Here is a 27,464-nt window from a genome sequence, read left to right on the forward strand (position 1 = left end):
CACATCTCTGTGCTATTCCCTGGAAGATTGATAACAATCCAATCTAAGAGTATTAAAAAAAATCATGAATGTGTCAAAGGGAGATCGGGGTATTGGGAAGATAGGAACAGGAGAAGGGCATTCAGCCCTCAAGTCTGTTCTACCATTCAATGAGGTCATAGCTGATCTGTACCTCAGCTCCCATTTCGCTGCCTTTAATATCTCAACAGCAAGAAATTTATAGTTGCAAATCTTGAAACATTCGCAGCCTTTTGATGAGATGGAAGGAGAGAGTGTTCCAGATTCCAGTACCCTTTGTGCGAAGAAATCCTTCCCGAATCAATTTAAGGCTGTTTCGCCTTTCTTCTGGACTCTCCACCGTACAAAATCATTTCACACTATTTGTCCTATCAAATCCCTTAATCACCCAAAACATCCCGATTAGATCACCCATAATTTTCTATTGGGAAAGCCAAGTCTTTGCAATCTTGTCATCATAATTTCACCCTTTCAGCCCTGGTGTTACCCCAGAGAAACTGCCATTCCATCTCCAAGGCTAATACATCCTTCCTGAAGTGTGTTTCCCAGAGTTTAACACAGTTCCTCCAGGTGGGATCTGGTTAAGATTCTGTACAACTGAGCCATCACTTCCTCCCCTTTATACTCCAGCCCCCTTGAAAAATGAGTCACATTCCATTCACCCTTTTGGTCACATTTCATACCTGTGAATATGCCTGGACCCCCACAATCACCGTTGCTCCTCCACAGCTTCTAGTCTCTCATATTAAGAAAATATTCCATTTTTCTATTTTTTGGATCCACCTGGATGACCTCACATTTCTCCACCTGAATTCTTATCCAGGAAGACTGGCTCTTGTCTGCTGTATTTTGAAGGGACACTCAAGCCATTGTTTGTTATAACTCTTTATCAAATTGCGAGGGGGTGGGGTGTCCAGCACAAGTCGGGAGAGTAATCTCTACGCCATTTGGCTAAATGGAATGTTCCTCGCTGTTTGGGGTAATTTATAAGTATCAGATCATTTCTGGAAGCCCATTCTGCAAGCGCTTCACCATCACCGTCCAGTACTGGGTATCCGCAGTCAGAATGGTGGTTGTTAATGTCTCCCAGATAGATGGCTACATAGGAGAGGGTGGGAAGACTTGCTATTCCCTGCTGGTGCTTGTAGACATTGGCTACGTGGAATTCACCAACCTCTAGGATGTCAGAGAAAGTGGCTGTTGTCAAATGATTTGCTTGAGCTTGATTTGTTAGGACACAAGTGGCACAGCCATGTTTGACATGTGGGTGGTAGCACGGGGTCGTAGACATTGATGGAAGAGTGGTCTGTTTCTTCCGTTCCGATATGGGCTTCTTACAGGCAAACGATATCAACGGAGTTTTGAGCAGCAACGACATGGACGCGGCTCTGCTTGGCTGCCAATAGGCCCTCAACGTTGAGTTGGAAGGTTCGGAGAGGTGGTCCTACTACAATGTAATCTTGGAGCGGTTTTTCATTGTTCCTTTCGGCTTTGACAAATCCACAGACTCAGTGGAGGCCTATCTGCACTCGACATGACCGGAAGAAACTGCGTGGCTTAAGAATTTGTATTTGCTAAACAAATTAACTAAACCACACACTTAAGCAGAATTAAAATTAACACTACAGTTCTTTTTAAATGTAGGATTACAGCACCAAACCAGGCTTATGCTCCTTCTATCCCTCCTCAGTACAATAACTCGGTTTCCATCTCCCTCCTGTGTTTACCTGGCCTACCCTTCAATGCATCAATACTATTTAGCTCAACCAAGGGCAAAAGATTACACAATAAATGGGAGAATACTGAGGTGTTGAGGAGCAAATGTCCAACAGCAGTTTTTCCCACCTGTCCGATGTCACACTCTGCAAATTTCATCCACTGTCTTTTTTTAATTCCCCCTGCAGCTGGAGAAAGGTCACATGACAAGACAACCCTTTGTAAGCTTACAGCACATTTTCTAACAGAATGGAGGACAAACAACTTAGACAGAAGGCCTCAGTGGGGTCCCTCTTGCTTCCTTCTTTCTTTAACCTTCCTGGTAAGCTTCAAGATTTCTTAAAATAATCCAACCCAACACTACCCATCTCCTGAAGAACAACCAGCTCAAACATCCAAATCTTAAATTCGAAGCGTCAAAACCACAGAGCACAGCCTGAAGCCAGCAAGTCACCAAACTACAGATATATATTCTCTTTGACTTTATTTATCAATTGTAAATTAGCCAATCTATGCTTGCCCACTCTGTAGCCTGTTTGTGTGTGTGCGTGAATTGAGTGAGAGTTCAAGCAAAAGTTGGTGTGTATTTTATTGTTTTGCTTAGATCGGTTTCAGTATAACAAAGCTAACCTCTTTCTTTGTTAAACGCAAGAAAATCTGTCTTGTTAGCTCTTTTATGATCACCGAATGTAAACAGTTAAGTACTTACTGAATTGGCAAACATATCCTTTTCAAAAACAAAATCTGCCGCTCTCAAACGAGGAGAGGTCAGGGAGAGAGGCCATTCGGCCCTCCTCATCTGGTCGTAACAGTATTTTCAATCAAAGAATTAACAAATGTGTCAATGCTCATCAACAAAATACCTGGCATTTATTTCCTCTTGTTTCAGCAACACTATCTCGCTGCCAGGCCTTGCAGTTTAGTAACTACAGGATTAAAGAGGATACTCAGACTCACCTGTTGATACTCTGGATTACCGCATTCTTTCACTTTCTGTTGAAGAATAGCGATCAGTTTACAAAGCACTACTCCGTTATCCAACTCGGTCATGAATCTCTCCACTCGCACCTCCTTACCTAGAATATAAATTCCTCAACTCATTTCAGACTCATTGCGGTGGTTTAGTTTAAGAGAGTTTAGATTAAGAGAGTGAGGAAAATTATCAATAGCAAATTTAAAACCAAACAATAGAAAAGCATGGGTTTGAAGGTGGGGGGACGGTGGGAGGAAAATGGTCAGCTCTTTGGAGAGGAGGGATCAATGTTTGAGATGACAGGGGAAGGATAATGGATGGAGGGGAAAAATTCAGTACCCTGGAAGGGGTCACTCCAGGGGTCAGAGCCCCATTCCCTAAAGGACTGAGAAACTATTTCCACTGGCCGAAGTGTCTCAAACTAAGTGACACCGCCTCAGGATAAAGAGATCAGCTATTCAGGATAAGAGGTGAAATGTCTTCAATCAGAGGGCTGTGAATCTTTGGAATCCTCTACCCCAGAGCTGCAAATTCAAGACAGAGATTGGTAGGTATTTGGATACTGAGGCAGCCAAAGTATCTGGGGATGTATTATAGTTTAATAACATTATCAAAATACAGAAAACAGTACAACAAGGACACCAAACACATGGCACCCCAGAATACACTTACCACCTCCCCCACACCCGACCTACATCAGCAGACAGGCACACCAGCCAACCCACCAGAATAGGTCACTCCAACACAGAGCACAGCGGAGGAGGGAAAGAGGGAGAGATGGAGAGAGAAAGAACAGTCCACTCCTCTCAAGAGGAAGGTAAGAAAGTGGAGTCGAGGTGGCAGCAGCATGCTCTTTTTGAATGTCAGAGCAGATTGGATGGGCTGGATGGTCTACTGCTGTTCTTATTTCTTATGTTAAGTAAACCTCACCAAGCATCCCACTTAGCCAGATGGACAGGTCCTCCTGCATCGGCATCAAACTGGCCTCGTGCCGCACTGCCAGCCACTGATCGTATTGGGTAACATCTGCAAGTCCTGGCCCATGTCTGGGAATCAAAGGACTCCTTGAGCACGAAGGTGAATCACCGAACCACATCTACAGAAATAAAAAAAAAAGCTTGCATTTATATAGCGCCTTCAACAATCTCAAAATGCCCCAGTTTCATCACAGCCAGTGAAGTACTTTTAAATATAGTCACTATTGCAATCTAGGAAACACAGCAACTAAATTACATACAGCAAGCTTCCACAAATAGCAATGAGGTCATGATCAGATAATCTGTTTTTAAATGTTGGACGAAAGCTAGGATATCAGTGATACCTCCCCTGGCTGTCTTATAAACTGTCTCTTTCATTCATGGTAAAAGGTGGCACAGTGGTTAGCACTGGGACTACGGCACTGAGTACCCAGGTTCAAATCAAGGCCCTGGGTCACTGTCCGTGTGGAGTTTGCACATTCTCCCCATGTCTGTGTGGGTTTCGCCCCCACAACCCAAAAAAGATGTGCAGATTAGGTGGACTGGCCTTGCTAAAATTTCCCCTTAATTGGAAAAAATGGGGACATGCGAGTTGCTACTAGGTCTGCCTGGCAATAACCTGGAGTGGTCTGCTTGCCATGGGGACAGGGGCCCCAAGCCTGAACACAAGGACAGAACAGTTGGCTTTGCCACAGGTTGTTTTAGATTTTCAGACGTGGAGACACTGAGAAAGACAAGAAAGCAGAGGAGCAAGGAGAAGGGCTGTTCTCCTTAGCTACCAGGCAGATTGCAATTACAAACATGTTCTCTGGTCAAAGAGCCACAACCCATGATAATTTAAGGACACCAGAAGTTTCACCCTGGAGAGGTCAAGAGGTGAAATCACTGGAGCGGATCTTGCTGCTGGAAGCCGATTTCCGTGTTCTCAGACGACTAAGGCAAACCATGGGACGGGATTCTCCGATCCTGGAGCTAAGTGTTGACGCCTCCGTAAGTGCCAGAGCATTTTACAATGGCGTCACCTGGCCCCTAGGATGAGCGATCCTGTGCAGCACAGGGGGCCAGCATGGCACTGGAGTGCCTCACACAGCTCCAGCTGCCGATATGGGCGCCAGCACGACCGGCACAAGTTCACACATGCGCGCCACGGCTGGAGAGAGTTCACGCATGCGCGTGGTTTGCCTTCTCTACGCCGGCCCCCAGGCAACATGGCAGAGCCCTACAGGGACCTGGTGCAGAGGAACATGAGCCCCCCCCCCCCGGATAAACCCGCCCGCCAATCGATAGGCCCCGATCGCCGACCAGACAACTGTGGAGTCCCCTCTGGAGTTGGATCCCCCTCTCCCACACCAGGACAGCTCTCGCAGCATGAAGGCTAAGGTCCCACTGGGTAGGACCATACGCGAATGGCGCCGGCGGGACTTGGCTGACATTTGGCCCGTCGAGCGCAGAGAATCGCCGGGGGGGGGGGGGGGGGGGGGGGGGGGGGGGCGGTGCATTGAGTGGCCCCAGCTAGCACCGTGCCGACGCCATTGCCGCCGATTCCCCGGTCACCAGAGAATCGCCGGACCAGCGTTGCATGATTCACACCACCCACCCCCTCCCCCCCCCCCCCCCCCCCCCCGGCGATTTTCCGACCCGGCGCGGGGTCGGAGAATCTCGCCCAATGTTTGGCTTACGACTCGGTGAAACAGGTTTTTGGAAGTTGCGTGCAACATGATTGGCGTGACACGGTGGCACAGCAGTTAGCACTGCTGCTTCACAGCACCATGGTCATGGGTTCAATTCCAACTTTGGGTGACTGTCTGCGTGGAGTTTGTACTTTGTCCCCGTGGATTTCCTCCGCCTGCTCCAGTTTCTTCCCACAAATATGTCCAAATATGTGCAGGTTAAGTGGATTGGCATGCTAAATTCATTCAACCTAAATTCAGGGGCAGCACGGTAGTATGGTGGTTAGCATAAATGCTTCACAGCTCCAGGGTCCCAGGTTCGGTTCCCGGCTGGGTCACTGTCTGTGCGGAGTCTGCACGTCCTCCCCGTGTGTGCGTGGGTTTCCTCCGGGTGCTCCGGTTTCCTCCCACAGTCCAAAGATGTGCGGGTTAGGTGGATTGGCTATGCTAAATTGCCCATAGTGTCCTAAAAAGTAAGGTTCCGGGGGGGGGGGTTGTTGGGTTACGGGTATAGGGTGGATACGTGGGTTTGAGTAGGGTGATCATTGCTCGGCACAACATCGAGGGCCGAAGGGCCTGTTCTGTGCTGTACTGTTCTATGTCTATGTCCTAAATTGTCTCTTAGTGTCCAGGGATGTGTGGGTTTGGTTATGGGGATAGGGCTGGGTGGATGGGGTGTAAACATAGGTTGGTGCCGCCCCGATGGGCTGAATGGCCTCATTCTGCACTGTAGGGATTCTATGATGGTTCTTGTAAATACCACAATTCTGTGGAGAGTGGGACCTAATGTGTAAATGCGGCACAGGGTTAAGGAATTTATTCGGAAAACCTGTTCTGTAGTTTAGAGCATTGGTTTCCTGCTAAGTAATAATGTATTGGGCAGCACGGTGGCCTAGTGGTTAGCACAACCGCCTCACGGCGCTGAGGTCCCAGGTTCGATCCCGGCTCTGGGTGACTGTCTGTGTGGAGTTTGCACATTCTCACCGTGTCTGCGTGGGTTTCGCCCCCACAACCCAAAAATGTGCAGAGTAGGTGGATTAGCCACGCTAAATTGCCCCTTAATTGGAAAAAAATAATTGGGTAAACTAAATTTTAAAAAAAAGTAATAATGTATTAATAATCTTTTATTGTCACAAGTAGGCTTACATCATCACTGCAATGAAGTTACTGTGAAAAGCCCCTAGTTGCCACATTCCGGCACCTATTCGGGTACACAGCGGGAGAATTCAGAATGTCCAAATTACCTAACAACACGTCTTTAGTTGATGTTGATTTTAGCCTCTTTGTTACAATCATAAAACTTGAAATTTTGTCATGCGATTCCTTTATGTCAGACATCGGCAATTCAAGTTTTTTAAAAAAGTTATCAGAAACTGCAGGTATCGTAACAAATGCCGTGGAATCTTTAACTTCCACTTAAGGGGGGGTAGACGGGGCTTCGGTTTAACAGTTCATCTGAATGGAAATCAGATTCAATTTTAGTGCTACCTGGTGTGCTGTGGATTAAAAACTTTGTTTCTCCAATAAAATGCTGATGTGCTTTTTTATTTCCAGAGGAGCCTATATATTTCCAGAAACTAAGAGTTAGGTTTCAGGTGTGACCCACCCACCTGTTCAAATAAAGAGTATACCAGCAAAACTATCATAGCCCATTTCTTTACAGATACTGACTGACCTGCTGCATGTTTCCAACATTGCCTCTTTTCCTTTGCTGTACAAGATAAGTTATTGGAAGGTGCACAGTCCAAAAAGTACCACCCTTTACTTAAAGCTTTCAGTTTGTCAAGACAAAAATTAATGGCTTTACTCAGAATATTCAGTAATTAGTATAATTAGTAAAACAAAGAACAGAATTCAATTCTATTGAAATTAAAGCTTTACCTGAAGACCTTTCTGCAATGCCATTGTTTATTCTTCTGTGATTCCCAACTCTCTTCCTGAAATACAGGACATACCAATTAAACAAGTGCAAATATCCAGGAAGCACTACTGACAGAATTAATGTTCCTATCAACTTCTAAAATCCTATCCCTCTTTTAGGACAATCCTTTGAATCTATTTTAATTTCTGGGCATTGCAGTGCATGTCCTGAATGCACGTTAACCATTTAATTTTGATAATCTTTTCTCCGTTGGCAAATCGGTTAAAATTGCATGTTTTTTTCTTTCTCCAAAATACATCCACCACAGATTAAAGATAATCGGCAAAAGAATCAAGAGGGGAGATGAGGGGAATTGTTTTTGTTACAAAAGCAGCACATTACGATTGGAAATGTGCTGCCTGAAAGGGCTGTTGAATCAGATTCAATCGGAGTTTCGAAAAACAGAATGGGATAAATATTTGAAGGAGAAACATTTGCAGACCTATTGGGAAACCCACGGGTGTGGGTCTAATTGGACATTTCGTTCGAAAAGCTAGCACAGGGGCAAATGGGCCAAATGGCCTTCTCTGCACTGAATGATTCTATGATTTTACCTTAACATCCCACAGTCAAATAGATTTCAATCTGCCTCACTGTGCTGAACTTTAAAGAATAAGTTGAGTAAAACATGCAATATGCAGCTGTGTTAAGCTTCAGAGTTTTCACCCAAATGGCGAGTCCTGTTCAACTAGCATCATAGAATTTACAGTGCAGAAGGAGGCTATTTGGCCCATCGAGTCTGCACCGGCTCATGGAAAGAGCACCCTACCCAAACCCACAGCTCAATCCTATCCCCGTAACCAATCATAGTAGTTGGATGGGCACACAAACGCAGACGCACACAGGCAAAGACACACATATCTATATAACAGCCATTGAACTTACCAACATATAGTTAGTTGCTTCAGATTTTATAACTAGTTGCTAAACCAAACAAGCATCCCCTGTACTGGTGCACACTGGTGACAATCTTTCCAGCCAGTCCACATTTAAAAACTCGTGTGGTAAACTTGCTCCCAATATTTCTCTATATATTTAAATATGCAAAAACAAAAAGGCAAGAACATGAATGCCACCAGTCTTCTGGCTGCGAATGGAGGGAGAGGGGGCTGCTCTTTTGGAAAGAGTTAACATGCTATGAACTGGAGTAAAGGGCTTGGCTTCAGACTGACCTGGGGGCTTTCCTTACTGGGCAGTTGACAGTGGAGTAAACCTCTCCTTCCTACTTCAACAAGCACAGAAGCACAGTGAACCCTTTGTGTCACACACTAGGGGAACAAATCCATGCAATCGCAGTTTGGTAGTATAATCATGGGGAAGTGAGATGGACAGCAGACAGCGCACTTGACCGGACAAAGTCTCACTAGAATTGAAGGAGTAGCCATTGCCAAGAATTAGACAAAGACAATACTGATTGCAGAGAGCACACAATTCACACACTGATATAAATGCCAAGTTCAGACATCACAAACATGTTCAGCATCTGCAGCAACAAGCAGCAATAAATTGCCATCAGAGGCAACAAAATAAAATACAGGAAAAGTTTAAAACGGTTTCCACCACTTCGTTATAGTTCATTTAAAAAAAAACATTTAAAAACATTTTATTAGCAACAGTAGCCAGAGTATTCCTCTGGCTTATTTCATTAATACAGAGTATGTTTCTCATTAATGTGCAACACCTCCCTCACATTCACACTGACCCTCTCGGCAACTCCCTCACGCTGACCCTCTCTGCAACTTCCTCACATTCACACTGACCCTCTCTGCAACTCCCTCACATTCACGCTGACCCTCTCGGCAACTCCCTCACATTCATGCTGACCCTCTCTGCAACTCCCTCACATTCACACTGACCCTCTCTGCAAATCCCTCACATTCACACTGACCCTCTCTGCAACTCCCTCACATTCACACTGACCCTCTCTGCAACTCCCTCACATTCACACTGACCCTCTCTGCAACTCCCTCACATTCACACTGACCCTCTCGGCAAATCCCTCACATTCACACTGACCCTCTCTGCAACTCCCTCACATTCACACTGACCCTCTCTGCAACTCCCTCACATTCACACTGACCCTCTCTGCAACTCCCTCACATTCACACTGACCCTCTCGGCAAATCCCTCACATTCACACTGACCCTCTCGGCAACTCCCTCATGCTGACCCTCTCTACAACTCCCTCACATTCACACTGACCATCTCTGCAACTCCCTCACATTCACGCTGACCCTCTCTGCAACTCCCTCACATTCATGCTGACCCTCTCTGCAACTCCCTCACATTCACACTGACCCTCTCTGCAACTCCCTCACATTCACGCTGACCCTGTCAGCAACTCCCTCACATTCACGCTGACCCTGTCAGCAACTCCCTCACATTCATGCTGACCCTCTCTGCAACTCCCTCACACTGACCCTCTCTGCAACTCCCGCACATTCACACTGACCCTCTCGGCAACCCTTACATTCACACTGACCCTCTCTGCAACTCCCTCATGCTGACCCTCTCTGCAACTCCCACACATTCACACTGACCCTCTGCAACTCCCTCACACTGACCCTCTCTGCAACTCCCGCACATTCACACTGACCCTCTCGGCAACTCCCTCACATTCACACTGACCCTCTCTGCAACTCCCTCACATTCACACTGACCCTCTCTGTAACTCCCTCACATTCACACGGACCCTCTCTGCCACTCCCTCACATTCACACTGACCCTCTCTGCAACTCCCTCACATTCACACTGACCCTCTCTGCAACTCCCTCACACTGACCCTCGCTGCAACTCCCTCACATTCACACTGACCCTCTCTGCAACTCCCTCACAATCACGCTGACCCTCTCTGCAACTCCCTCACACTCACACTGACCCTCTCGGCAACTCCCTCACATTCACGCTGACCCTCTCTGCAACTCCCTCACATTCATGCTGACCCTCTCTGCAACTCCCTCACATTCACGCTGACCCTCTCTGCAACTCCCTCACACTCACACTGACCCTCTCGGCAACTCCCTCACATTCACGCTGACCCTCTCTGCAACTCCCTCACACTCACACTGACCCTCCCGGCAACTCCCTCACATTCACACTGACCCTCTCTGCAACTCCCTCACATTCACGCTGACCCTCTCTGCAACTTCCTCACATTCACGCTGACCCTCTCTGCAACTTCCTCACATTCACGCTGACCCTCTCTGCAACTCCCTCACATTCACACTGACCCTCTCGGCAACTCCCTCACACTGACACTCTCTGCAACTCCCTCACATTCACACTGACCCTCTCGGCAACTCCCTCACATTCACACTGACCTCTCTGCAACTTCCTCACATTCACACTGACCCTCTCGGCAACTCCCTCATGCTGACCCTCTCTACAACTCCCTCACATTCACACTGACCCTCTCTGCAACTTCCTCACTCACACTGACCCTCTCTGCAACTTACTCACATTCACGCTGACCGTCTCTGCAACTCCCTCACACTGACCCTCGCTGCAACTTCCTCACATTCACTGACCCTCTCGGCAACTCCCTCATGCTGACCCTCTCTACAACTCCCTCACATTCACACTGACCCTCTCTGCAACTTCCTCACTCACACTGACCCACTCTGCAACTTCCTCACATTCACGCTGACCCTCTCTGCAACTCCCTCACATTCACACTGACCCTCTCTGCAACTCCCTCACGCTGACCCTCTCTGCAACTTCCTCACATTCACACTGACCCTCTCTGCAACTCCCTCACATTCACACTGACCCTCTCTGCAACTTCCTCACATTCACACTTACCCTCTCGGCATCTCCCTCACATTCAAGCTGACCCTCTCTGCAACTCCCTCACATTCACACTGACCCTCTCTGCAACTCCCTCACACTCACACTGACCCTCTCGGCAACTCCCTCACACTCACACTGACTCTCTCGGCAACTCCCTCACATTCACACTGACCTCTCTGCAACTCCTTCACATTCACACTGACCCTCTCTGCAACTCCCTCACATTCACACTGACCCTCTCTGCAACTCCCTCACATTCACGCTGACCCTCTCTGCAACTCCCTCACATTCACACTGACCCTCTCTGCAACTTCGTCACATTCACACTGACCCTCTCGGCAACTCCCTTACATTCACACTGACCCTCTCTGCAACTCCCTCACATTCACACTGACCCTCTCGGCAACTTCCTCACATTCACACTGACCCTCTCTGCAACTCCCTCACATTCACACTGACCCTCTCTGCAACTCCCTCACATTCACACTGACCCTCTCTGCAACTCCCTCACATTCACGCTGACCCTCTCTGCAACTTCCTCACATTCACACTGACCCTCTCGGCAACTTGCTCACATTCACACTGACCCTCTCTGCAACTTCCTCACATTCACGCTGACCCTCTCTGCAACTCCCTCACACTGACCCTCTCTGCAACTCCCTCACATTCACACTGACCCTCTCTGCAACTCCCTCACACTGACCCTCTCTGCAACTCCCTCACATTCACACTGACCCTCTCTGCAACTCCCTCACACTGACCCTCGCTGCAACTCCCTCACATTCACACTGACCCTCTCTGCAACTTCCTCACATTCACGCTGACCCTCTCTGCAACTCCCTCACATTCACACTGACCCTCTCTGCAACTCCCTCACATTCACACTTATCCTCTCGGCATCTCCCTCACATTCAATCTGACCCTCTCTGCAACTCCCTCACATTCACACTGACCCTCTCTGCAACTTCCTCACATTCACACTGACCCTCTTTCCAACTCCCTCACATTCACGCTGACCCTCTCTGCAACTCCCTCACATTCACGCTGACCCTCTCTGCAACTCCCTCACATTCACGCTGACCCTCTCTGCAACTCCCTCACATTCACACCGAACCTCTCTGCAACTCCCTCACAATCACGCTGACCCTCTCTGCAACTCCCTCACACTCACACTGACCCTCTCTGCAACTCCCTCACATTCACACTGACCTCTCTGCAACTCCCTCACATTCACGCTGACCCTCTCTGCAACTCCCTCACACTCACCCTCTCTGCAACTCCCTCACATTCACACTGACCCTCTCGGCAACTCCCTCACATTCACACAGACCCTCTCTGCAACTCCCTCACATTCACACTGACCTCTCTGCAACTCCTTCACATTCACACTGACCCTCTCTGCAACTCCCTCACACTGACCCTCTCGGCAACTCCCTCACATTCACACTGACCGTCTCTGCAACTCCCTCACATTCACACTGACCCTCTCGGCAAATCCCTCACATTCACACTGACCCTCTCTGCAACTCCCTCACATTCACGCTGACCATCTCTGCAACTCCCTCACATTCACACTGACCCTCTCTGCAACTCCCTCACATTCACACTGACCCTCTCGGCAACTCCCTCACATTCACACTGACCCTCTCGGCAACTCCCTCATGCTGACCCTCTCTACAACTCCCTCACATTCACACTGACCCTCTCTGCAACTCCCTCACATTCACGCTGACCCTCTCTGCAACTCCCTCACATTCACACTGACCCTCTCTGCAACTCCCTCACATTCATGCTGACCCTCTCTGCAACTCCCTCACATTCACACTGACCCTGTCTGCAACTCCCTCACATTCACGCTGACCCTGTCAGCAACTCCCTCACATTCACGCTGACCCTGTCAGCAACTCCCTCACACTGACCCTCTCTGCAACTCCCTCACACTGACCCTCTCTGCAACTCCCTCACACTCACACTGACCCTCTCTGCAACTCCCTCACATTCACACTGACCCTCTCTGCAACTCCCTCACATTCACACTGACCCTCTCTGCAACTTCCTCACATTCACACTGACCCTCTCTGCAACTCCCTCACATTCACGCTGACCCTCTCTGCAACCCTCACATTCACGCTGACCCTCTCTGCAACTCCCTCACATTCACGCTGACCCTCTCTGCAATTCCCTTACACTGATCCTCTCTGCAACTCCCTCACATTCACACTGACCCTCTCTGCAACTTCCTCACATTCACACTGACCCTCTTTCCAACTCCCTCACATTCACGCTGACCCTCTCTGCAACTCCCTCACATTCACGCTGACCCTCTCTGCAACTCCCTCACATTCACACTGACCCTCTCGGCAAGTTCCTCACATTCACACTGACCTCTCTGCAACTCCCTCACATTCACACTGACCCTCTCGGCAACTCCCTTACATTCACACTGACCCTCTCTGCAACTCCCTCACATTCACACTGACCCTCTCTGCCACTCTCTCACATTCACACTGACCCTCTCTGCAACTCCCTCACATTCACACTGACCCTCTCTGCCACTCCCTCACATTCACACTGACCCTCTCTGCAACTTCCTCACATTCACACTGACCCTCTCTGCAACTTCCTCACATTCACACTGACCCTCTCGGCAACTCCCTCACATTCACACTGACCCTCTCTGCAACTCCCTCACATTCACACTGACCCTCTCTGAAACTTCCTCACATTCACGCTGACCCTCTCTGCAACTCCCTCACATTCACACTGACCCTCTCTGCAACTTCCTCACATTCACACAGACCCTCTCTGCAACTTCCTCACATTCACACTGACCCTCTCGGCATCTCCCTCACATTCAATCTGACCCGCTCTGCAACTCCCTCACATTCACACTGACCCTCTCTGCAACTTCCTCACATTCACACTGACCCTCTTTCCAACTCCCTCACATTCACGCTGACCCTCTCTGCAACTCCCTCACATTCACGCTGACCCTCTCTGCAACTCCCTCACATTCACACTGACCCTCTCTGCAACTCCCTCACATTCACGCTGACCCTCTCTGCAACTCCCTCACACTCACACTGACCCTCTCTGCAACTCCCTCGCATTCACGCTGACCTCTCTGCAACTCCCTCACATTCACACTGACCCTCTCTGCAACTCCCTCACATTCACACTGACCCTCTCTGCAATTCCCTCACACTGATCCTCTCTGCAACTCCCTCACATTCACGCTGACCCTCTCTGCAACTCCCTCACATTCACACTGACCTCTCTGCAACTCCCTCACATTCACGCTGACCCTCTCTGCAACTCCCTCACACTCACACTGACCCTCTCTGCAACTCCCTCACATTCACACTGACCCTCTCGGCAACTCCCTCACATTCACACTGACCCTCTCTGCAACTCCCTCACATTCACACTGACCTCTCTGCAACTCCCTCACATTCACGCTGACCCTCTCTGCAACTCCCTCACATTCACACTGACCCTCTCTGCAACTCCCTCACATTCACGCTGACCCTCTCTGCAACTCCCTCACACTGACCCTCTCTGCAACTCCCTCACATTCATGCTGACCCTCTCGGCAACTCCCTCACATTCACGCTGACCCTCTCGGCAACTTCCTCACATTCACACTGACCCTCTCTGCAACTTCCTCACATTCACGCTGACCCTCTCTGCAACTCCCTCACACTGACCCTCTCTGCAACTCCCTCACATTCACACTGACCCTCTCTGCAACTCCCTCACATTCACACTGACCCTCTCTGCAACTTCCTCACATTCACACTGACCCTCTCTGCAACTCCCTCACATTCACACTGACCCTCTCGGCAAGTTCCTCACATTCACACTGACCCTCTCGGCAACTCCCTCATGCTGACCTTCTCTACAACTCCCTCACATTCACACTGACCCTCTCTGCACCTTCCTCACATTCACACTGACCCTCTCTGCAACTTCCTCACATTCACGCTGACCCTCTCTGCAACTCCCTCATGCTGACCCTCTCTACAACTCCCTCACATTCACACTGACCCTCTCTGCAACTCCCTCACATTCACACTGACCCTCTCTGCAACTTCCTCACATTCACGCTGACCCTCACGGCAACTCCCTCACATTCACACTGACCCTCTCTGCAACTCCCTCACATTCACACTGACCCTCTCTGCAACTTCCTCACATTCACGCTGACCCTCTCTGCAACTCCCTCACATTCACGCTGACCCTCTCTGCAACTCCCTCACATTCACACTGACCCTCTCTGCAACTTCCTCACATTCACGCTGACCCTCTCTGCAACTCCCTCACATTCACACTGACCCTCTCTGCAACTCCCTCACATTCACGCTGACCCTCTCTGCAACTTCCTCACATTCACGCTGACCCTCTCGGCAACTCCCTCACATTCACACTGACCCTCTCTGCAACTCCCTCACATTCACACTGACCCTCTCTGCAACTCCCTCACATTTACACGGACCCTCTCTGCAACTCCCTCACATTCATGCTGACCCTCTCTGCAACTCCCTCACACTGACCCTCTCTGCAACTTCCTCACATTCACGCTGACCCTCTCGGCAACTCCCTCACATTCACGCTGACCCTCTCGGCAACTCCCTCACACTGACCCTCTCGGCAACTCCCTCACATTCACACTGACCGTCTCTGCAACTCCCTCACATTCACACTGACCCTCTCGGCAAATCCCTCACATTCACACTGACCCTCTCTGCAACTCCCTCACACTGACCCTCTCTGCAACTCCCTCACATTCACACTGACCCTCTCTGCAACTCCCTCACACTGACCCTCGCTGCAACTCCCTCACATTCACACTGACCCTCTCTGCAACTTCCTCACATTCACGCTGACCCTCTCTGCAACTCCCTCACATTCACACTGACCCTCTCTGCAACTCCCTCACATTCACACTTATCCTCTCGGCATCTCCCTCACATTCAATCTGACCCTCTCTGCAACTCCCTCACATTCACACTGACCCTCTCTGCAACTTCCTCACATTCACACTGACCCTCTTTCCAACTCCCTCACATTCACGCTGACCCTCTCTGCAACTCCCTCACATTCACGCTGACCCTCTCTGCAACTCCCTCACATTCACGCTGACCCTCTCTGCAACTCCCTCACATTCACACCGAACCTCTCTGCAACTCCCTCACAATCACGCTGACCCTCTCTGCAACTCCCTCACACTCACACTGACCCTCTCTGCAACTCCCTCACATTCACACTGACCTCTCTGCAACTCCCTCACATTCACGCTGACCCTCTCTGCAACTCCCTCACACTCACACTGACCCTCTCTGCAACTCCCTCACATTCACACTGACCCTCTCGGCAACTCCCTCACATTCACACAGACCCTCTCTGCAACTCCCTCACATTCACACTGACCTCTCTGCAACTCCTTCACATTCACACTGACCCTCTCTGCAACTCCCTCACACTGACCCTCTCGGCAACTCCCTCACATTCACACTGACCGTCTCTGCAACTCCCTCACATTCACACTGACCCTCTCGGCAAATCCCTCACATTCACACTGACCCTCTCTGCAACTCCCTCACATTCACGCTGACCATCTCTGCAACTCCCTCACATTCACACTGACCCTCTCTGCAACTCCCTCACATTCACACTGACCCTCTCGGCAAATCCCTCACATTCACACTGACCCTCTCGGCAACTCCCTCATGCTGACCCTCTCTACAACTCCCTCACATTCACACTGACCCTCTCTGCAACTCCCTCACATTCACGCTGACCCTCTCTGCAACTCCCTCACATTCACACTGACCCTCTCTGCAACTCCCTCATGCTGACCCTCTCTACAACTCCCTCACATTCATGCTGACCCTCTCTGCAACTCCCTCACATTCATGCTGACCCTCTCTGCAACTCCCTCACATTCACACTGACCCTGTCTGCAACTCCCTCACATTCACGCTGACCCTGTCAGCAACTCCCTCACATTCACGCTGACCCTGTCAGCAACTCCCTCACACTGACCCTCTCTGCAACTCCCTCACACTGACCCTCTCTGCAACTCCCTCACACTCACACTGACCCTCTCGGCAACTCCCTCACATTCACACAGACCCTCTCTGCAACTCCCTCACATTCACACTGACCTCTCTGCAACTCCTTCACATTCACACTGACCCTCTCTGCAACTCCCTCACACTGACCCTCTCGGCAACTCCCTCACATTCACACTGACCGTCTCTGCAACTCCCTCACATTCACACTGACCCTCTCGGCAAATCCCTCACATTCACACTGACCCTCTCTGCAACTCCCTCACATTCACGCTGACCATCTCTGCAACTCCCTCACATTCACACTGACCCTCTCTGCAACTCCCTCACATTCACACTGACCCTCTCGGCAAATCCCTCACATTCACACTGACCCTCTCGGCAACTCCCTCATGCTGACCCTCTCTACAACTCCCTCACATTCACACTGACCCTCTCTGCAACTCCCTCACATTCACGCTGACCCTCTCTGCAACTCCCTCACATTCACACTGACCCTCTCTGCAACTCCCTCATGCTGACCCTCTCTACAACTCCCTCACATTCATGCTGACCCTCTCTGCAACTCCCTCACATTCATGCTGACCCTCTCTGCAACTCCCTCACATTCACACTGACCCTGTCTGCAACTCCCTCACATTCACGCTGACCCTGTCAGCAACTCCCTCACATTCACGCTGACCCTGTCAGCAACTCCCTCACACTGACCCTCTCTGCAACTCCCTCACACTGACCCTCTCTGCAACTCCCTCACACTCACACTGACCCTCTCTGCAACTCCCTCACATTCACACTGACCCTCTCTGCAACTCCCTCACACTGACCCTCTCTGCAACTCCCTCACATTCACGCTGACCCTCTCTGCAATTCCCTTACACTGATCCTCTCTGCAACTCCCTCACATTCACACTGACCCTCTCTGCAACTTCCTCACATTCACACTGACCCTCTTTCCAACTCCCTCACATTCACGCTGACCCTCTCTGCAACTCCCTCACATTCACGCTGACCCTCTCTGCAACTCCCTCACATTCACACTGACCCTCTCGGCAAGTTCCTCACATTCACACTGACCTCTCTGCAACTCCCTCACATTCACACTGACCCTCTCGGCAACTCCCTTACATTCACACTGACCCTCTCTGCAACTCCCTCACATTCACACTGACCCTCTCTGCCACTCTCTCACATTCACACTGACCCTCTCTGCAACTCCCTCACATTCACACTGACCCTCTCTGCCACTCCCTCACATTCACACTGACCCTCTCTGCAACTTCCTCACATTCACACTGACCCTCTCTGCAACTTCCTCACATTCACACTGACCCTCTCGGCAACTCCCTCACATTCACACTGACCCTCTCTGCAACTCCCTCACATTCACACTGACCCTCTCTGAAACTTCCTCACATTCACGCTGACCCTCTCTGCAACTCCCTCACATTCACACTGACCCTCTCTGCAACTTCCTCACATTCACACAGACCCTCTCTGCAACTTCCTCACATTCACACTGACCCTCTCGGCATCTCCCTCACATTCAATCTGACCCGCTCTGCAACTCCCTCACATTCACACTGACCCTCTCTGCAACTTCCTCACATTCACACTGACCCTCTTTCCAACTCCCTCACATTCACGCTGACCCTCTCTGCAACTCCCTCACATTCACGCTGACCCTCTCTGCAACTCCCTCACATTCACACTGACCCTCTCTGCAACTCCCTCACATTCACGCTGACCCTCTCTGCAACTCCCTCACACTCACACTGACCCTCTCTGCAACTCCCTCGCATTCACGCTGACCTCTCTGCAACTCCCTCACATTCACACTGACCCTCTCTGCAACTCCCTCACATTCACACTGACCCTCTCTGCAATTCCCTCACACTGATCCTCTCTGCAACTCCCTCACATTCACGCTGACCCTCTCTGCAACTCCCTCACATTCACACTGACCTCTCTGCAACTCCCTCACATTCACGCTGACCCTCTCTGCAACTCCCTCACACTCACACTGACCCTCTCTGCAACTCCCTCACATTCACACTGACCCTCTCGGCAACTCCCTCACATTCACACTGACCCTCTCTGCAACTCCCTCACATTCACACTGACCTCTCTGCAACTCCCTCACATTCACGCTGACCCTCTCTGCAACTCCCTCACATTCACACTGACCCTCTCTGCAACTCCCTCACATTCACGCTGACCCTCTCTGCAACTCCCTCACACTGACCCTCTCTGCAACTCCCTCACATTCATGCTGACCCTCTCGGCAACTCCCTCACATTCACGCTGACCCTCTCGGCAACTTCCTCACATTCACACTGACCCTCTCTGCAACTTCCTCACATTCACGCTGACCCTCTCTGCAACTCCCTCACACTGACCCTCTCTGCAACTCCCTCACATTCACACTGACCCTCTCTGCAACTCCCTCACATTCACACTGACCCTCTCTGCAACTTCCTCACATTCACACTGACCCTCTCTGCAACTCCCTCACATTCACACTGACCCTCTCGGCAAGTTCCTCACATTCACACTGACCCTCTCGGCAACTCCCTCATGCTGACCCTCTCTACAACTCCCTCACATTCACACTGACCCTCTCTGCACCTTCCTCACATTCACACTGACCCTCTCTGCAACTTCCTCACATTCACGCTGACCCTCTCTGCAACTCCCTCATGCTGACCCTCTCTACAACTCCCTCACATTCACACTGACCCTCTCTGCAACTCCCTCACATTCACACTGACCCTCTCTGCAACTTCCTCACATTCACGCTGACCCTCACGGCAACTCCCTCACATTCACACTGACCCTCTCTGCAACTCCCTCACATTCACACTGACCCTCTCTGCAACTTCCTCACATTCACGCTGACCCTCTCTGCAACTCCCTCACATTCACGCTGACCCTCTCTGCAACTCCCTCACATTCACACTGACCCTCTCTGCAACTTCCTCACATTCACGCTGACCCTCTCTGCAACTCCCTCACATTCACACTGACCCTCTCTGCAACTCCCTCACATTCACGCTGACCCTCTCTGCAACTTCCTCACATTCACGCTGACCCTCTCGGCAACTCCCTCACATTCACACTGACCCTCTCTGCAACTCCCTCACATTCACACTGACCCTCTCTGCAACTCCCTCACATTTACACGGACCCTCTCTGCAACTCCCTCACATTCATGCTGACCCTCTCTGCAACTCCCTCACACTGACCCTCTCTGCAACTTCCTCACATTCACGCTGACCCTCTCGGCAACTCCCTCACATTCACGCTGACCCTCTCGGCAACTCCCTCACACTGACCCTCTCTGCAATTTCCTCACATTCACGCTGACCCTCTCAGCAATCCCTGACATTTACACTGACCCTCTCTGCAACTCCCTCACATTCACACTGACCCTCTCTGCAACCTCCTCACATTCACGCTGACCCTCTCTGCAACTCCCTCACACTGACCCTCTCTGCAACTTCCTCACATTCACGCTGACCCTCTCAGCAATCCCTCACATTCATGCTGACCCTCTCTGCAACTCCCTCATGCTGACCCTCTCTGCAACTCCCTCACATTCACACTGACCCTCTCTGCAACTCCCTCACACTGACCCTCTCTGCAACTACCTCACATTCACGCTGACCCTCTCTGCAACTGCCTCACACTGACCCTCTCTGCAACTTCCTCACATTCACACTGACCCTCTCAGCAATCCCTCACATTTACACTGACCCTCTCTGCAACTCCCTCGCAGTTACGTCTCTTCTGGGCGATTTACCCGTAATGATAGCGAACGCCATTTAAGTCACCGTCATTTTCCCAGTAGATTCTGGGCTATTACCTAGTATTTATTTCCTTGCTGTTTATGAAAACTTGCTGATTGCAAATTGTCTGCTGTGTTTTCTACATTGCAACTGCGATCACAGTTGAAGAAGTATTTCATTGACTGTGATGTGCTGTGGGACATCCTGAGGTTGTGAAAAGCACTATTTAAACAAAAAGAAAGACTTGCCTAGGTAAAGTACCCCACAGAGACTAGGCAAGATGAAGGTGCTTTTGGCCAGTTTTCTGGTGTGGCACGTAAAAGAAAATGTTTTTAGTCACGAGATCCCGGTCATACATTTGCTTTACCTGTAAAATGACACCAGTTCCCTTGTCACGCAGATTCAGGAGTGGGTTGAGGAATGGAGTGGATTGAAAAATGGCTGTTAAAAAAAACTGAGTCAGTCTAAATGGTTGCGACTCAGAATGAGAAAACAAATGCTTACAGTTATATAACACCATTCATGACCTCAGGATGTTTCAAAGCATTGGTACAACCAAATAAGTTGTTTTGAAGTTTTAGCCACAGCTGATGTTAATATTGAGCAAGCCAGATATTAGATTGAAATCCACCCCGGCTGGTCTGCATTGTAGAAATTAGGAGGGAAAGCTACTGAACACAAGAGCACAGAACTCCATTGATGACTTATAAAACCATGAAAAATTAAAATGTTTATTAAAACAAAAGATTAAATTTAAAAGACACAAGGTAAAAGATACAGAATTAGAAATAAATTTTACAACATAACCCCCTAAATGCTTTATCAATGGTACACAATAATTAACTTTTTGGCAACAGCCACCCTTATAGATTCATAACCATAAAATCCAGGAACTATTACCCAAACCGAGAAATTGTTTTCACTTCAAACAGAACCATTATCTTTGACTTCTTGGAACAAATCCACGTTGATGTGGAGTTTCTGAAGGGATATTCAAAGAAACCAGTTTGTCAGGACAAATATTCTCCTGGCCCAACATGGAGTTGCTTTCTTCAATGAAGAGACTTTTCACAGCTTTTCAGCACACTCCAAATAAAGGAATCGTTCTTCACGCCACCCTCCCCCCCCCCCCCCCCCCCCAAAACCGAACAGCAATTAACTACAGCTGAAAACCTGTTTTCTCCAAATACATTCCCATCCATTTAATCTTGGTTCTCTATAGTCTTCAAATATCCCTTGGAGGCCTCAGGTTCCCAAATATTGAAACCTTCCATGCTCCTCTTCTATTTCTATTCAATGGTCGATATAATTTAAAACACCTTCCCATTTACTTGTGAATCTCCAGTAAAATGCAAATTTTCATTGATGCTCCTGTGAAATGCCACAGATACTAATCAATTTCAAACTTAACCTCAAATGCAAATTTCAGATCTCTGCTATTTCCTCACAAATTAAGAAACACAAGACCTAATTACAAGATGAAAGTTTTTCACCCCTTAGATTCTCCAGAAAATCTGACTCCAGCAACCCCGGACACAGACATACACAGATTACCTTTACCTACACAGAATATATAAATAAACACAGAAATATAATAATAAGCACATGTCATCGCAGAAGTGCAGCACTTGTTGGAATGGAATTTGCACACTATAAACCCCCACAAACAGCAATGTGACAATGATCTGTTTCAGTAATATTGCTACAAAGAAGGGAGAAATATCCTGCTCATCTTCAAAATACACAACAGCTACTGGAGTACTTCAGGAATCAACGTTGGGATCCCTCTCACTCACCAGTTTTAGTGATTTGAGCATAATACTTAGGTCAACAGTCAAAATAATCTTCATGTTATAATAAACAGTTTTTATTCTGAGCAATAGGTTTTTCGTCAAATATTACTGACCGAGGAATTTGACATAAATAGTGCAACCAGCCTTATGAAAACCTACGTAACTAAGTTGTACAACTGCAACGAGATCTGGACAATATCCAGGCTTGGGTTGACAAGTAACACGGGTGCCAGGCAATGACCATCTCCAACAAAAGAGAATCTAACCATTGGCCCTTGACATTCAACGGCATTACCATCATTGAATCCCCCACTATTAACATCCTTGGGGTTAACATTAACTCAAAACCAAACCGGACTAGCCATATAAATACTGTGGCTACAAGAACAGGTCAAAGGATAGGAATTCTGCAGCAAATAATTCACCTCCTGAAATCCCAAAGCCTGTCTGCCACCTGTAAGGCGCAATTCAGGAGTAATGGAACACTCTCCACTTACTTGAATGAGTGCAGCTCCAACAAAACTCCAGAAGTTTGACATCATCCAGGACAAAGCAGCCTGCTTGATTGTTACCGTTGCACATTCAACTCCTCCATCACCAGCAAACGGTGGCAGCTGTGTGTATCATCTACAGTGCAGGACGTCACCAAAGTTCCTTAGGCAGCACGTTCCAAACCAATCACTGCTACCATCTAGAAGGACAAACGCAGCAGATACCTGGGAACACCACCACCTGGAGGGGTTCCTCCAAGTTAATCACCATCCTGACTTGGAAAAATATCGCCGTTCCTTCACTGTCCCTGGGTCAAAATTCTGTAACTCCCCCCCCGCCCTCGCCCCGGTCCCTGTCCCCTAACATAAATGTAGGTGTACCTACACCTCAGGTACTGCAGCAGGTCAAGGTTGCAGCTCACCACCACTTTCTCAGGGGCAACTAGGGATGGACAATAAATGCTGACTAGCCAGCGATACCCACACCCTGTATAGAACAAAAAAAGTAGTAGTAATAATATTTATTATTGTCACAAGTATCATTGACTTTACAGAGCATAAGGAGGCCATTAGGCCAATGGGTCTGCACTGGCCCTTGGAAAGAGCACACTATGTAACCCTATTTATCCATGTAACTCAATCCACCTAACCTGCACTTGTTTGGACTCTGGGAGGAAACCGGAGGACCCGGAAGAAACCCATACAAACATGAGAAGAACCTGCAGAATCTACAAAGAATGTGACCCAAGCTGGGAATCGAACCTGGGACCATGGAGCAGTGAAGCAACAATGCTAACCACAGTGCTACCATGCTGCTCATTACATAGGCTTACATGAACACTGCAATGAAGTTACTGTGAAAATCCCCTAGTCCCCACACTCCGTCGTCTGTTCGGGTACACTGAGGGAGAATTCAGAAGGAGAATTCAGAATGTCCAAATTACATAACAGTACGTCTTTTGGGATTTGTGGGAGGAAGCCGGAGCGCCAAGAGGAAACCCACGCAGACACAGGGGGAACGTGCAGACTCCGAAGATAGTGACCCAAGTCTGAATCAAATCTGGGACCCTGGCGCTGTGAAGCAACAGTGTTAACGACCGTGAATTCTCTCCATTATAGTGAATGCAGCATATCACTAAAAATTACGCGTTATGGGAAGAACAAGGGAGTAAGGCTGATTGGATGGCTTTAACAAGATGGTGACATAAGTACAATGGGCTGAGTAAGTCTCCTTTGATGTAGCATTATGTAGATCTAATATGTGTCATAATATACATCCACGTATATAATGGAGTGTAAACAGACAGTGATTGACACACAGGGGGCAAAATTCTCCGACCCCCCGCAGGGTCGGAGAATCGCCCGGGGCCGAAAATCCCGCCCCCCGCCATGGCAGAAATTCTCCGCCACCCGGGAATTTGCAGGGGCGGGAATCGCGCCGCGCCGAGCACCGAGGCGATTCTCTGGCCCGCAATGGGCTGAAGTCCCGCCGCTTGGAGGACTCTCCCGCCGCCGTGGTTTGAACCACCTCTGGTGGCGGTGGGATCGGCGGCGCGAGCAGACCCCCGGGGTCCTGGGGGGGCGCGGGGCGATCGGACCCCGGAGGGTGCTCCCACGGTGGCCAGGACCGCGATCGGGGCCCACAGATCGGCGGGCGGGCCAGTGCCGTGGGGGCACTCTTTTTCTTCCGCCGCCGCCACGGCCTCCACCATGGCGGAAGTGGAAGAGAATCCTCCAGCACGCATGCGCCGGTGGTGACATCAGCAGCAGCTGACGCACCGGCGCCTGTGCGAACCGGCGAAGGCCTTTCGGCCAGCCCTGGCGCCGGGCGTCTAAGGCTGTTGTGTCGGTTTGGGTGCCAGTTGGTGTGGTGCCAACCGCTCCGGCACGGGCCTAGCCCCTCAATGTGAGGGCTTGGCCCCCAAAGGTGCGGAGATTTCCGCACCTTTGGGGAGGCCCGACGCCGGAGTGGTTGGCGCCACTCCGCTACGCCGGGACCCACCGCCGGGCTGGGTAGGGGAGAATCCCGCCCAGGATGACCAGTAAGCACACACAACACAGCAGCCAATCACCAGACAGGACACGACCACTATAAAACCAAAAGGCACTAGTTTTCGCGCTCTCTCGTGATCCAGCCTCTGAGACAGTCAGAGCTCATGAGCATGGCCAGTGCAAACACCATGTGGTAGTCAGTAAGTCTGATCAGGCTAGCCTCAGGTCTCCAGTCAAGTCAGCATAGTGTCAACCCACAGTTGAACATGTAAAATAGTTAGATGTTAAGTAAAATTGTGTTGCATCTCATCAAGTGTTGGAAGTCTGTCTCTCGCTACACTGCATCAAACGCAGTCCGCATAGACCCAGCCTACCCAACATCAATATGTATTCAGGGTCAAAGGCCTAGAACTACCTTCCTAACAGCACTATTGGTGTATCTATAAAACACAGTCGACTGCAGTGGCTCATTATCACATTGCCATGATGTCCATGCTGAGATGAGTTTATCTTTGGATTTCTGTCCAGTAGTATTGCGATAAGCCTGTAAGACTTTGCAATGTGCTAAATCAAGTCTTTTACTGTACACAATCAAAACTGGGAAACCACTGACCTAAGGCAACCATCCATTGACCGGGGTGGAATTTCTTTGGTCACAATGCTTTCAAAGAGGCCCTGGGGTGGTTTGGGTTTGGGCACAGGTTGGTAGATTTGGTCTGGCCGCTGTACAATGCGGTGGTTGCAAGTGTGCAAACAAACCGAGTGAGTTTGGGGTACTTTGGGCTGCATTGTGGGATAAGGGAAGGGTGCCCACTCTCCCCATTACTCGTCGCCTTGGCAATAGAGCCATTGGTAATGGCGCTTCGGGCATAAAGGGACTGGAGTGGGCGGGGGGGTCATCCAGCACAGTGTCTTATTGCATACGGACAACCTGCTACTGTATATTTCAGAGCCACTGGGTAGCATCGGAGGCAATATGGTGATCCTGAGGGAATTCGACCAGTTCTCGAGATACAAATTGAATACAGGGAAATGCGAGGTGTTCCCGAGTGAGGCTAGAGGGTAGGAAAGGAGCCTGGGGGAGTTGCCATTTAGGGCGGTGGGGGCGAGGTTTAGATATTTGGGAATTTGGCACGGAGCTGGGCGCAGTGCACAAGCTGAACCTGGCTTGGTTGGTGGAGCAGATGAGGGCAAATGTTTCTGTTCGTGTTTCAGAACCTCCCATTCTTCGTCCCCAAGTCGTTCTTTAGGAGGATCAATGGGCTGATTTCTGGATTTGTTTGGGCGGGGAAGGCTCCGCGCGCTTGGAGGGCTTTCGTGAAAGAGCGGGGAAGGGGTTGCTGGCATTGCCGAACATGAAGAATTACTACCGGGTGGCGAAATGGCCCGTGGGGTAGGGGTCAGTGTGGGGGCGAAGGGAGGTGGCATCATGTAGGGCACGTGTTAAAGATCTTTGCTTTTGCCGCCTTCACAGTTCACGCTAGCCAGATGCTCCATGAGCCTAGTGGTGGTGTTGGCCTTAAGGGTGTGGGGGGCAGTGGCGGCAGCATCACGGCTTGAGGGCGGTGATTTGCAATAACCATAGGTTTGCATCGGATGACTGGATGCGAGGCTTTAGGGGCGGTGGCAGACAGGGATTGAGTGCTTTGGTGGTCTGTTTATTGGGGGTAGATTTGCGAAGTTGGAGGAAGGGTAGGAGTTGCCCAGGGGGAAAATGGCTTCAGGTACCTGCAGATTTGGGACTTTGTAAGGAGAGAGGTGCAGTCCTTTCTTGGGCTGCCATGCCTGGGGTTGCAGATCAAGGTGTAAAGGATAGGTGTGGCCAGTTTGCAGGGGAGGGGGAGGTGCCATGAATCACATCCACATGTTCTTGGCGTGTCCAAGATTGAGGGGGTTCTGGCAGCGATTCTCGCACGTGATGTCTGAGGTGCTGGGTGTGGAGGTGGTCCCGAGTCCAGAGGTCACAATCTTTGGGGTGTTGGAAGATCTGGGAGTCCAGGGGGTGAGAGAGGCCGATGTTTTGGCCTTTGCCTCCCTGATAGCCCGGAGATGGATTTTACTCGGGTGGTGGGACTCGGAGCTGCCGAAAGCTGGGGTGTCAATGAGTGACCTGGCAGAATCCCGGAGGCTGGAGAAGGTTAAGTTTGTCATGAGGGGCTCAGCAGATGGGTTCAGGGTGGTGGTGGTTTGAGGGTGGGGGGGGGGGGGGGGGGGGTGCTTAGTGTCAGGGGAGCAGCGGCAGATGTTTATTGAATTGTTTGGTTA

The 27,464-nt window shown here is 49.9% G+C and overlaps 1 protein-coding gene across 1 annotated transcript in view; it reads right to left on the reverse strand.

Moving 5' to 3' along the window:
- Positions 1–27,464, reverse strand: part of gas2l3 (growth arrest-specific 2 like 3) — a 58,703-nt gene that overhangs the window by 24,735 nt on the left and 6,504 nt on the right. The window contains exons 2-4 of the mRNA XM_038780823.1: positions 7,236–7,291; positions 3,638–3,803; positions 2,692–2,810 (exon numbers count right to left, since the gene is read on the reverse strand). Of these exons, the coding sequence (XP_038636751.1) occupies positions 2,692–2,810; positions 3,638–3,803; positions 7,236–7,259 (309 nt within the window). The 5' untranslated portion in view covers positions 7,260–7,291. The remainder of the gene's footprint in view (positions 1–2,691; positions 2,811–3,637; positions 3,804–7,235; positions 7,292–27,464) is intronic.

This window comes from Scyliorhinus canicula, chromosome 20 (genome assembly GCF_902713615.1).
Source record: "Scyliorhinus canicula chromosome 20, sScyCan1.1, whole genome shotgun sequence".
Lineage (NCBI taxonomy): Eukaryota > Metazoa > Chordata > Chondrichthyes > Carcharhiniformes > Scyliorhinidae > Scyliorhinus > Scyliorhinus canicula.